The sequence below is a fragment of the Tetranychus urticae genome, chromosome 3 (genome assembly GCF_039701765.1).
Source record: "Tetranychus urticae isolate SD_2017Ah chromosome 3, NJAU_TeUrti_SD_1.0, whole genome shotgun sequence".
In the NCBI taxonomy this organism is placed as follows: Eukaryota; Metazoa; Arthropoda; class Arachnida; order Trombidiformes; family Tetranychidae; genus Tetranychus; species Tetranychus urticae.
In genome coordinates this window covers 7,738,903-7,751,064 of record NC_142960.1, presented here as the reverse complement: position 1 = coordinate 7,751,064, position 12,162 = coordinate 7,738,903, and the positions used below count along the sequence as shown (strand labels likewise).

At 33.1% G+C, this 12,162-nt stretch overlaps 6 protein-coding genes across 8 annotated transcripts in view; 4 read left to right on the top strand and 2 right to left on the bottom strand.

Moving 5' to 3' along the window:
- The window catches only part of LOC107367038 (uncharacterized), a 90,824-nt gene extending 89,363 nt beyond the window's left edge, over window positions 1–1,461 (top strand). For all 3 annotated transcript variants that reach the window (XR_016199602.1, XM_089268786.1, XM_089268785.1), the window contains exon 15: window positions 260–1,461. The gene's annotated coding sequence lies outside the window, so the exon portion shown is untranslated. The remainder of the gene's footprint in view (window positions 1–259) is intronic.
- Window positions 1,462–1,863: 402 nt separating this feature from the next.
- LOC107367007 (uncharacterized) lies at window positions 1,864–3,104 on the bottom strand. Its single transcript, XM_015934665.3, has 2 exons — window positions 2,970–3,104; window positions 1,864–2,867 (listed from the first exon to the last, which is right to left on the bottom strand). Exon 2 carries the CDS (start codon window positions 2,847–2,849, stop codon window positions 2,067–2,069), a length of 783 nt encoding a protein of 260 aa, XP_015790151.1. The 5' UTR covers window positions 2,850–2,867; window positions 2,970–3,104; the 3' UTR covers window positions 1,864–2,066.
- Window positions 3,105–3,631: 527 nt separating this feature from the next.
- LOC107367006 (uncharacterized) lies at window positions 3,632–4,748 on the top strand. Its single transcript, XM_015934663.3, has one exon. It carries the CDS (start codon window positions 3,632–3,634, stop codon window positions 4,475–4,477), a length of 846 nt encoding a protein of 281 aa, XP_015790149.2. The 3' UTR covers window positions 4,478–4,748.
- Window positions 4,749–5,543: 795 nt separating this feature from the next.
- Fib (rRNA 2'-O-methyltransferase fibrillarin) lies at window positions 5,544–6,955 on the top strand. The gene has a single exon (XM_015934662.3). The coding sequence runs from the start codon at window positions 5,544–5,546 to the stop codon at window positions 6,594–6,596; it is 1,053 nt and encodes a 350-aa protein (XP_015790148.1). The 3' UTR covers window positions 6,597–6,955.
- Window positions 6,872–7,932, bottom strand: LOC107367008 (uncharacterized). The gene is made up of 3 exons (XM_015934666.3): window positions 7,500–7,932; window positions 7,181–7,369; window positions 6,872–7,055 (listed from the first exon to the last, which is right to left on the bottom strand). The coding sequence occupies exons 1-3, from the start codon at window positions 7,830–7,832 to the stop codon at window positions 6,942–6,944; spliced, it is 636 nt and encodes a 211-aa protein (XP_015790152.1). The 5' UTR covers window positions 7,833–7,932; the 3' UTR covers window positions 6,872–6,941.
- Window positions 7,933–8,197: 265 nt separating this feature from the next.
- Ddx1 (ATP-dependent RNA helicase Ddx1) lies at window positions 8,198–12,107 on the top strand. The gene is made up of 12 exons (XM_015934660.3): window positions 8,198–8,435; window positions 8,515–8,561; window positions 8,664–8,715; window positions 8,806–8,945; window positions 9,144–9,677; window positions 9,747–10,092; window positions 10,429–10,630; window positions 10,707–10,887; window positions 10,988–11,101; window positions 11,169–11,318; window positions 11,385–11,611; window positions 11,694–12,107. Exons 2-12 carry the CDS (start codon window positions 8,546–8,548, stop codon window positions 11,928–11,930), a joined length of 2,199 nt encoding a protein of 732 aa, XP_015790146.1. The 5' UTR covers window positions 8,198–8,435; window positions 8,515–8,545; the 3' UTR covers window positions 11,931–12,107.
- Window positions 12,108–12,162: the final 55 nt, after the last annotated feature.

Below are 12,162 nucleotides of genomic sequence, written 5' to 3'. Positions count from 1 at the left end.
TTATGGGTTTAAGATAACAATTTAACCAGTTTTCAGTTTTCAGTTTTTTAACCCGATTTTAAATGCTAATCATCTTATTGTTCAATAATTGTCAGACTAATAATTTTCACCTTAAATTCATTCGTAGATAAGTTTCGCCTTAAAATGACGTTGACCCAAAATTACCTTTAACCGTTTAACCTTTAAATGCTCGTCAAAACCACTTTGAATATTGACTAATAAACAATTTTATGCTTTCTTTTTCTCGCCATTTATTTAGATTGTCTCATTAAATCTCATCATAATTACCATCAACCGTCTTCCTTGTCTTCATCATCGCCATCATCATGTTCATTTTTCCAGTTTTGTTGGTTATTCAGTTCACTCAAGATCTACTTGAGACTGTCTAAATGAAGATGATCTTTATGACTGACTTTCTTTCACTCTCTGCCTCTTTTTGGTAAACCATGATGCAAGGATTGAATTCAGAAGTGGAGGAGACAGAATAAAGTAAAACCATCAATTCCAAGACAGAAATTCACTTCCAGCCTTGAATATTATCTGATATTGTTTGATAAAAAAATTGAACCGTTTAAAGTGCTATGGCTCCATCTATCGTAACCATGGGTGACTATTTGTAGACAATTTGCTGCTGTTATTTTCAAATTGCAATGTTGCTAAAAACTTATCAACCAGTTTAATCATCTGAAATTGCTCAGTACCATTCATCATTATATTGACATCATATTTGTTCATCACTCATTTGTTTCGATTTAACTTTGGCTACAAGAAAAGAAAAATAATTAGCTATTAAGTTTCAGACTTGTTCGATTATACGATAAAAAGATTTAAAAATCATGTTTTGGTCAATTGAAAGCTGTTATCCAAAACAGAGAAATTAATTGTTAGCAAATTTTTTTAAAAAAATCAAAAGATTTAATTATATACATATTTAAATACTTATTAAATTATTGTAATGCCAATAATTAAACAATCAGATTAATTAGATATTAATAACAGTTTTATCCAAGCAAAAACAAGTTCCTTCTCATAATTGATGCTAATAAAGATGTTTTTTGTATCTAATGTTATCATGTTATATTTCAAGAAATGTCTCATCTTTAATTGTTAATATTAACAAATTTGACTTGATTTGATCATCTCGATTATTGTTATGATTAAATATAATTGTCATTCATCATAATATTGTATTCTTAAACATTACGTTGTATTGTCATTCAACATTATTCACTGTTTACGTTGTTAATTTTGAAAGAAACAGATCAATGCTATTTCATTTGAAAGTAATATTTGGATAAAATCAAGTTAAATCAAATTATAATAAACTCGTTAATAAAAATTAATAAATAATGTATTCATTATTAAGCTGCAAATATTGATACATGATAGATCAATATGATAAATGATTTTTCAATTGTAATGCAAAGACAAAAATTAAATAAATAAAATATTTGTTCATAATTTTTGATCAACATTTTCATTTACATTTTAAAAACAATCTTAACAAAATCACGAAAATTTTAATGAGCTGGGCTTATTAAATTCAGTAAATCAAATGATCATTGAAACATAATCAACTCTGATAACTAGTAAGATACATGAACAATATTAACTCGTATTTCAGCTGCTATGAAAACATCCTGTCGGCTAAGATACAATGAAGCTGTTCCAGCTTGATATCTTTTGGTAAACTTATGACAAATATTGTGTAGCGAAAATGTATTTAGACACAAATCAACATTAAAGTCCCTCTGTTACTCAAGCAGGGAACTCTTGTGGCCATGTGATTCAAGCAGTCAAATACAGAATCGAGATTTGTGAAAGGCATGAATTTCGAACTTAATTTCAAAGAAATTTCAAACCTTTGGATTGATTAATGTACTTTATTTTTTGTAATCAAAAATAATGAATACAGAAGTTCTCAAAATATGGTTGTGCTAAAATAAGAGGTGTGTGAATGAGTAAGAACATCTTTTTAAAGTAATGATCAAAAATAGTCAGTGTGTTAAAGTAAAATTTCTGACGAAAGATAAAAGTCAAGGATTTATTCATTAAGTCGAAATATTTCATGGGTCAGGATTCGCATTTCCATTCTTCTTTTCTTCTTCAACTTTAGCCAAATAGGCTGCTCTTTTTGCTTCTTTAATCCGTTCTTTCTTCTCCTTCTTCTTCTGGTCTATTTCTTTTTGTTTCTCTTTCTTTTCTGCCTTTGCTTTCTCAATGGCTTCTTTCTCAACCAGTTCTTGTTGACGTTGCTGTTCCATCTGAGCTCGTTTTTCTTGAACTTCTTTTTCATGTTTCGATTTTTCAATTTTTGCTAAATTTTGTTCCAGCTGTTTTGCATAAAATGCCTTCTTCTCCGATTTAGTCATATTTTGAACAAATATTCTGTTCATAGCAAAAGATTGATCTGGTTTTTTTTCTAACGCAGGATTGAACTCAGGGGCTAAAAAGTTATGCCGTTCACCACTGTCCCAATCATCTATTTCTTCTTGAGTTATGTTTGTTGAAGATGTAGGTGCTGGCGGATCACTGATTGCAGCAGCTTCCAAAGCATCGGCTAAAGCACCAACTTCGTTAGATTGTGTATCAGCTTTTTTTGGTGGTTGGTAAGTATCCCAGTCGTCAATTTCATAAAGGGGCTTATCAGCACACTCTTCGGCATAATGGTGAGCAAGAAGTGCCGGCTCAATTCTGTGAAAAGCATTGTACCTGCAAATGGATAAAACCTTTTTAGATTGCCTGGCACACTTGTCTATGTGAGAAGAGTAACGTCGTGGAGCCAATCTATGGTTGCTGTCGTATGGACAGGTCACATATAGTGGTAGTGGTACGTTCCGTCCCGCCATTAAACTGTAGTTGAAATCCTTATACAAGAACGATAAGAAATAAAACAAATAAAATGATTTTCCTGTATAAAAGTCAAACGAGAATGTAACATAATAAACAGAACGAAAACATAGACTTACCTTATTTAGAGAAATAAATTAGTAAAGAGAAGGTCTTGAAAGATGATTTAAGATGCTGAAAATTTAGAAACTATGGCTTTTAAGTAAAATTGATGATGAGATTAATAAACATTTTAATCAAATTTGTCATAAAAAATTAAGATTCTATGGTCAATTTGAGTAAACCACTCTTATTTATATTCAACTGTGCGAAAATTTAAGTCATACTTCAGATAGCGACATCTGTTAATACAAATAAACAAGCTTCAAAAAGCAGCAGCAAAAGATGTTTAGCTACAGAAAGATTACAGATACAATGTATCTGTGAATAAATAATTAACTTGAGTCTTGAGAGTATAACTCTTTGCTATTACTCTTTACTTGAGTCAAAGTTTAAAATCTCAAGTTGAATCGTTTGATTTTTGCGGCTCTTCAATATACAATAATATATATCTCAACAGCTATTTGTTGTTCAAAAATTGTTGCTGTTTATTGTTACTATTTACCCTTAAATTAAATTTTTTCTTGTTCTAGCTTATTTTCTATTGATCAGTTAAACAGCTAGCTGTTCTGCATTTCATCGGACTTCTCGTTCCTGTTGTACATTTGCTCAGTGCTTAAACATTTCTTTTTATTGGAATTTTTCAAGTGCCCTTTTGGTTACTTAAGTTATCAAGGAAAATATGGCCACTTGGTACTTTGATGGAGATACTTTACAACAATGCCCATACAACCCTCACCATCGCGTCTTATCAAGGCGCTTACTTTCTCATATGTCTAAATGTGCTGAGGATCCAAATGCACCTAAACTTGTGGAGTGTCCCTTCAACTCTCTCCATCGTGTTTATCCTAATGAACTTGTAACTCATGCTGAGGAATGCCGTGACAATCGTCAAACCATCCGAGAGATGTTCAATCCAGTTGATAACTTTCCTTCAAAAATTACACCTCAACCTCGACCTGAAAATCCAGAAGATGTATGGGAGTTTGATACTAAAGTTAAAGAATACGTACTACCAGGATTAGAAAATAAAAATAATGGTAATGATGACAATAATGATAATAATGTTAATGAGCCTGATAACGATGGTTTCATTTCTCAGCAAAAATTATACAACTTGAAGCCAGCTGAGAGGAAACGTATGTATAACCAGCTTACTGAAAATGCTATCAAAAGGCAAGCTCAACTTGAAAGACAGGAACTGACTGCTGAGGAAGCTCAAGAGTTAGGCTTCGATGTTAAACCTAAAGTTGAATTCTTGATTGATCCTAAAGGAGAACCATCTACTTCAGGAGAACCATCTACTTCAGGAGAAGAAAGAAATACTACCGACGAAGATTCTACTGTGCCTAAAAGACCTCGAATATCAGATGAACTCTGTACTGATCCTAGGAAAATGAGTCAAAAAATAAAGAGATCCCCAGATGATGACGAAGAGGACAATAAAGAACATGTTAAAAAACTGATTCGTGCATCAGAACCTGGATGTTTCAGATCAAGACCTGTTGAAAAAAGAAAGCATATGTAAAAATCAACCCTCATCAAAAGTACTATAGTATAATTACGAGATATATCATTCTATAAATTCATCAATATTGTAAAATTAAAAATTTTGTAAAGCATGAAGCCTAAATGAATGTAAGCATAATCGACTAACAGACGAAGACAGCAATTTAAAGCTGTGTGAGATTTTTAGTCATGCAAAGCCATATTACATTCAAATTTTCATGATGTTCATTCATTTATTATTTCATGCAAATGGCAAGATCAATAAATTTCTTAGATTGAACCAGTGTAAATATAGAAGTGATAAAATTGGAGAAGCGATTAGACCAAGATCTAAGATACTTGAGAGATGCAGAACCTCAATATTCTACTTTTCCTTTGGATATGGAACCAGAATTGAGAAAAGAAAGTGCTCCGGTGCCAGTGAATCCAGTCAAAGTTAAAATTCTTCCTCTACCTTGGTCTATAGATTGGTTCAAAATTCGATATCAACATCAAACTTATGGAATCGAGAAAATGCGTTGTGTTTGGGAATATTATTACATGCTATAAGAGTCAAGTATGGCAGAAAAGCTAATGTCCTGCTAAACCGATGAGCAAAACCTTTTATCTCTGGTTTCTAAGTCGCGTTGAATTGTTTATCTAATTTAATTATAATTAATACTAGGATAAAAGTTAGTGAGGTATGTCTATTTATCTATTTGTCTTACTTGTCTAATAATTTAACTTGTGTATCTAATGATTCAAAGAGACTTTAAAATCTTGTAGCTACTTCTAACCCGCTATTTTAGTTTAATTGATATTACGTTAATTATTGTATTTGTCTTTTCTAATAAACGCTTACCATTTGTCATTTTAATCAAAGACGCATCTAATTTATTCTCACAGCGCCATCTGTATCTTTCTTGTTGAACTCTCTTGCTGATTCTCACAAATTGTTATTTTGAAACATTCCCACTTTCAGTTGAGAAAAGCATGCTTTCTTGTTTGTTTCCAGTTCCATTTTGATTTTTGTGCGACTTGGTTATTTTTTGAAGTGTCTTTTAATTTGTTTATAACTTTAAAAATTTAACTTAATTTAATTTAAAATGACATTCGGAGAACGCGGCGGTGGTCGTGGAGGCTTTGGAGGAGGCCGAGGTGGGGGCCGAGGTTTTGGCGGTGACCGAGGTGGAGACCGAGGTGGTCGTGGAGGCTTTGGTGGTGGCCGAGGTGGGGGTCGAGGTTTTGGTAAACGTGGTTTTGGTGACCGAGATGGTGACCGTGGAGGCGGCCGCGGTGGAGGTCGTGGAGGAGGCCGAGGCTTTGGAGATCGAAGCTTCGGAGACCGAGGTGGAGGCCGAGGTCGTGGTGGCGGATTTAAAAGTCCACGTGGTGGTGGACGAGGTGGCGGCGGCCGTGGTGGCGGCGGCGGTGGAGGATTCAAAGGAGGCAAAAAAGTTTTTATTGAACCTCATGCACGTATTGCTGGAGTATTTGTTGCTCGAGGTAAAGAAGATGCCTTGGTTACAAAAAACTTAGTTCCAGGAAACGCGGTTTATGGTGAAAAAAGAATTTCAGCTGAAGAGGCTGGCGGTAAAGTTGAATACAGAATTTGGAATCCATTCAGATCAAAATTGGGAGCTGCCATTTTAGGTGGTGTTGCAGATATTTTCATGCCTCCAGGTTCAAAAGTTTTATACCTCGGAGCTGCTTCCGGAACCACTGTCTCACATGTGTCAGATATTCTCGGTCCAGAAGGTAAATGTTATGCTGTTGAATTTTCACATAGATCAGGTCGTGATTTGTTAACTGTTGCCCAAAAAAGAGGAAATATTGTGCCCATAATTGAGGATGCTCGCCACCCCCAAAAATATCGTATGGTCATGTCAATGTGTGACTGTATATTTTCTGACGTTGCCCAACCAGATCAGGCCAGAATCGTGGCTTTAAATGCCCATAACTACCTCAAACCTGGAGGATATGTTGTTATATCAATTAAGGCAAATTGTATTGATTCGACCGCGCCAGCAGAAGCTGTTTTTGCTGACACTGTGAAACAATTACAAGCTGAAAATATCAAACCTGTGGAACAGGTAACTTTAGAGCCGTATGAAAAAGACCATGCTGTTGTAGTTGGCATATATAGACCGCAGAATTGATTTTTTGTACTCATCCTCTACTTTTTCTTGACCGCATTTCAACAAATAAAAATCATTTACCATAAATTTGTATCATCATACTTGTAAAAAACATGGCATCATGCAAATTCTTGAAATGAAAAAATGCCAATGAAAAAGAAGAGCAAGAAAGAGGAGAGAAAAAGACTAGAAAAGAAGAAGAAAGAAATGGATCCTGAAACATGCAATATTTTGACTTGATGAATACGTGCTTCATACTGGCTATTTTTGATGATTAATTTGAAAAAAAATTCCTATTCATTCACTCATATTTTATTTTGAGAACTTGTGTATTTATTATTTTTGACTACAAAAAAATAAAGTACATTAATTAATCCAAAGGCTTGAAATTTCTTTCTGTTTAACTTTTTCAATTGTTTCTTCAACATCCGATAATACGTTTTGCAATACATCCTCTGGACTTCCATTGGCAGCAACAATCTGAAAAATTTATGATACCATTAAAAATCAGCTTATTAAATAGAAGTACTATCTAATAAATAATAGTAGAATTGTTTAGGAAAAAGTATCTAACCAATACAATTGTAAATCAAAATAATACTTACTTTCCAATCATCCTCTTTCAAATGATCATACATGGACGCAACTTTGTTTTGAAATTCTTGCTTTTCATAAATCTCGTCACCGAAACCTGGACGTGAGACTAACACTTCTGGATCAGCGGTTAAATAAACGGTCAAATCTGGTTTAATTAAACCTCTGTCTGGAGCTTTACACCAATCAAGTGATAAAGTCTAGAAACCAAAGTTAAGAAAATGTGATTAACAGACAGTAGGGCATATCTGATGATAATGTTCAGATTCTTTCTAAATTCTGCTCATTGCAGCAATAGTATACTTATGTTTGATATATAATAGCAATTACCATTTTAGCTGCTGAGTATGCAACACCAGAATAAGCATATCTATCAACAATCAAAGTAATTCCGGAAAGTATTTTTTGTTTCATTATTCCATTCATTTCCCATCGATTTGCAGAGAAAAGTAAATGTATTACTTCGTCACATTGTTTGCTTGTACCAGATAAATAATCATCAATACATTTACCAATTTTTGTCCCACGAAATGGAAATCGCATCAATTCAATGTTTTTGTTATTAGAGGCTAATGTAGAACGTAATCGTTCACAAAGAGTTGACTTACCGACCCGATCAATACCCTCTATAACAATTAAAGCGCCACGTCCAGTAGAAGACATTTCAAGAATTACACTGTTAATTACACTAATATTAATAAAAGAAACCAATAAACCAAAGATAAAAAATAAACATTAATAAATTGCGCCAGAATTCTTGAAAGCAAAAAGCAAACAAATTTCGATATATCGAGCCTATTCAGCCATCGATTCAATGGTTTCAATTCAAGCATTTTACAAATAAACACTTATGCTAATTAATTTATCTAACCAACTGGATTTTTTGAATAAATCATCTAATTCAATCTTACATACCTTAAATCTGTTATCAGAACTTATCATTTAGGAAATGCGATATTAAAAATTACCAATGAAAATAACCTACAGATGACGCTCAGATCTTTACCAGTTTCTTCATTTTAAACAGCTGTTTATTAATCAGTCTATTTAATAGTTTAATCACTTAACAATTCTAATCGATCTATTTATTGTCATTCACTCTAAATCGTAGTTCTACCTTTCTGCTTTGCTCATTCATCATTTTGTTCAATTTGAGTCTACATTGCATGATATTCAACATGGTAAACATTCAACAACTATAACTATCTCCACCGGCCGTTTGTACTGATTATACTGCTACAATCGATAATTGACTTTTGAATAGTGGTAAATCAATAAATTTTTTATTCAAATTTTATCAGATTCGAATGCCAATACATACTAATTTAAATCTACTTGTTTTTAGTTGAACTTAGCGTCTATTCTTCTAATTTGAGATGGCTGCTTTCGAAGGTAAGTGGTCTTTCCTTCTAATAAATAATTACAGTTTCGTGAACAAACTCGGAGTAATAAGTAATTAGTAATACTAATCAATCATTAATTTTTACTTGATAGAAATGGGTATATTGCCAGAAATCGGTAAAGCTGTCGAAGAAATGGAGTGGAGGTAAATTATCTGCACCTTTGATTGATATCTAAAAATGTATTATTATATTTAATGAAAAATGATTTATTTTGAATTTATCCAATATTATAGTTTACCCACGGATATTCAAGCTGAAGCAATTCCGTTGATTCTGGGTGGCGGAGATGTTCTCATGGCAGCTGAAACAGGCTCTGGTAAAACTGGTGCTTTTTGTTTGCCTGTTTTGCAGATTGTTTGGGAAACTTTAAATGGTTAGAATTTGATTATCTATTCAACGCATTTCATATTATTGTAAATTCATATTGAATTATTACTGAATTGATAGGGTTTCCAGAGTGAATTAGAATAGTCATCCTACCTTCAATTTATTTAACTCTCTATTAACTCAATTTGAATTAGCTATACTTGGTTTTCAATATTACTAATTCCTCCATATATAATTTTTATAGACAAGAACAAGGCTCGGTCCTCTGGTCAATCAATGGACAAATGGCTGTTGGCATTTAAAGATAGATCTGAAAATCTGGTGGTCAGTAATGATGGATTAAGTTGTCAAAGTAAAGATGCAAAACAGTGGCAAGGAGTTCGAGCCAATCGTGGTATTGTTCGTGATCCAAAAGTCAGAACCAATAAATTTTATTATGAAGTATATTTCAAAGAGGCTGGACTAGCCCGAGTTGGTTGGGCCTTAAGCAATGGCTCACTCGATTTAGGGACTGATAAAATTGGATGGGGCTTTGGAGGTACTGGGAAAAAAAGTAATTCTAGAAATTTTGAAAACTACGGCACAACTTTTGGTGATCGTGGAGATATCATAGGAAATGTTCTCGATCTTGATAGTGAAACTATTTCATGGACGAAAAATGGAGAATATCTCGGAGAAGCTTTCCGAATTCCAAAAAATCTTGTCAATCAAGCATTTTACCCTTGTGTATGTACAAAAAATGCTATGGTTACTGTAAGGTTTGAAAAATCAACTGAAGGTACGTCCGTATTTAAAATGAGAAGTTTATATTTCTAATCATTTTATTTCATACTCCACAATGTTTTAGGTAAATCTGATGCTCCGCCAAACTTCAATTGGGTATCGAAAGCTTCAAGTTCTCAGTACATAAATAACACTAACATAGGGACCTCAACAGACGAAAAAACTAAAGTCAGTGGTCCAAGAGCGGTGATTATCGAACCTAGCAGAGAGCTAGCTGAGCAAACTCTTAAATGTTTGGACTCTTTCAAAAAATATCTCCCCGGTGATATAAGACTCCTGTTGATTATTGGTGGAGGTAATGCTAAAGAACAAATGGATCAAATTCGTCAGGGAGTTGACATTGTGGTTGCGACTCCAGGTCGACTCGAAGATTTAGTTTTCAATAATGCTCTTAGTCTAAAGCAATGCAGGTATTTCAGCTCAAACATCTTTATATTTATATTTAGGTTCACAATCAAAAATGAAGTTATGAGAGTAAATTACAGTCAAATTGTTGATGTCAAAATTAAGAAAAATATTACAAAGTGATCATTTATAGAGATGCAGAGTTTAGCATTTTTAACAATTTAAATTAATATGTCCACGGTATCTTTAACAGTTGACTGTAATTTCAACTTAAAGTAGCTTCTCTTTGCCAAAGATGCTTAGAAATGCGTAAAAAATATTGTTCATTATTTTACCTTATTTTGTATAAAACTTGAGTTGAACTTTCAACTAATTGATAATTTATTCTTTTGATTTTATAGATTCTTTATTTTAGATGAAGTTGATGGTCTACTTCAGCAAGGACATACAGACATTATAAATCGTCTTCATGCTCAAATTCCTAGAATGTTTGATGATGGTAGAAGACTTCAAATGGTTGTTTGCTCAGCAACTTTGCATAACTTTGATGTCAAAAAACTTGCTGAAAGAGTGATGTTCTTTCCTGCTTGGGTCGACTTAAAGGTTCATATAAATTAAATTATAGCTTAAAGTTTAGTTTGTCAATTCAATGACGATGAATTTTCTTTTTTTTCTGCAGGGTGAAGATTCTGTGCCTGAAACTGTGCACCATGTCATATTTAGAATTGATCCCAGAGAAGATGATCTTTGGAAGAAATTGAAAAAAACAATAAAAACTGATGGAGTTCACAGCAAAGACCGCATTAGTCCTAATCAACCAAATGCAGAAACTCTTAGTGAAGCAATAAAACTTCTCAAAGGTAAAACAAAATCTCAAATAAGCTGATATTGATATTTATATTGATAGTCTCGAATTATTTTTTGTAAAACACTTCATTCTTCTTTCTATAAAAATTTAAGGTGAATACACTGTGAAAGCTATAGACAAGCTCAAAGTTGATCAAGCCATTATTTTCTGCCGAACAAAACTTGACTGCGATAATCTAGAAAGTTATCTCAATGATATAGGTGGAGGTAAGTTTGAAGTTTAAAAATATGAACTTTATTTATCTTTATTATTTTTTTCTGATTTTTAATCCAGGTCAACGGCAAAACCTTAAATATTCTTGTGTTTGTCTTCATGGTGATCGAAGACCTCAAGAACGTAAAACAAATTTGGAAAAATTCAAAGCAGGTGAAGTCAAATTTCTCATCTGTACTGATGTAGCTGCTCGTGGTATTGATATTAAGGGTAATTATAACGATCAATTGTGATAGTCATTCATCAAATTAATTTATTCATTTCTGAAAATTCTAGGAATTCCATTTGTAATTCAAGTAACTCTGCCTGATGAGAAAGCTAATTATGTGCACAGGATCGGTAGAGTTGGCCGAGCTGAGAGAATGGGTCTTGCAATAAGTTTAGTAGCATGTGTACCTGAGAAAGTTTGGTTTCACTCTAATTGTGCCAATAGAGGAAAAAACTGTTTCAATACTAATTTAACTCAAGATGGTGGTTGTTGTATCTGGTATAATGAATTACAGGTAATTTTACCCTCTTTTTTGATTATTTATGTTTTCCTGGTGAATTTAACTTTTACTGACTTTTATTTTGATTAAATTTTAGCTTTTAGCTGACATTGAAGAACATTTAGGCTGCACAATTTCAACTATTGGATCTGACTTTAAACTGGAAGTCAATGAGTTTGATGGAAAAGTTGTCTACGGAGAGAAACGTTCCGGTGGAAGTGGCATCAACTACAAAACTCATGTTGATCAATTAGCTTCAGTTGTCAAAGAGCTTTCAAATCTTGAAGGACTTGCTCAAAGTAAATTCTTAAAGATTAGTATGATGAAAATTTAAGTTGCGACTCAAAGCCTGAATTACGCTAAAACTCTGTTTTTGATTATGCATTTGACTGCTTGCATCGCAAGGCCACAACAGTCCCCTGCTTGAACAGCATAGGGACTTTAATGTTAATTTGTATCTAAATAAAATACAGGCATTTTTTGCTATCAAATAAATCTTTATCTACTTTAATATCGAAGTCAGTTATAATAATTGAGTTACCGTCTACTTAATTTAATTTCAAAGT

Bases quoted from the DNA above. Each gene is read 5' to 3' on its own strand.
- LOC107367006 (XM_015934663.3), top strand. From the start codon at position 3,632: ATGGCCACTTGGTACTTTGATGGAGATACTTTACAACAATGCCCATAC.
- LOC107367008 (XM_015934666.3), bottom strand. From the start codon at position 7,832: ATGTCTTCTACTGGACGTGGCGCTTTAATTGTTATAGAGGGTATTGAT. The intron at 7,370-7,499 runs GTAATTGCTATT...TTTGGTTTCTAG, and splicing joins CATACTCAGCAGCTAAAATG to ACTTTATCACTTGATTGGTG. The intron at 7,056-7,180 runs GTAAGTATTATT...TAAATTTTTCAG, and splicing joins TGAAAGAGGATGATTGGAAA to ATTGTTGCTGCCAATGGAAG.
- Fib (XM_015934662.3), top strand. From the start codon at position 5,544: ATGACATTCGGAGAACGCGGCGGTGGTCGTGGAGGCTTTGGAGGAGGC.
- Ddx1 (XM_015934660.3), top strand. The intron at 10,631-10,706 runs GTTCATATAAAT...TTTTTTCTGCAG, and splicing joins CTGCTTGGGTCGACTTAAAG to GGTGAAGATTCTGTGCCTGA. The intron at 10,888-10,987 runs GTAAAACAAAAT...TAAAAATTTAAG, and splicing joins AGCAATAAAACTTCTCAAAG to GTGAATACACTGTGAAAGCT.
- LOC107367007 (XM_015934665.3), bottom strand. From the start codon at position 2,849: ATGGCGGGACGGAACGTACCACTACCACTATATGTGACCTGTCCATAC.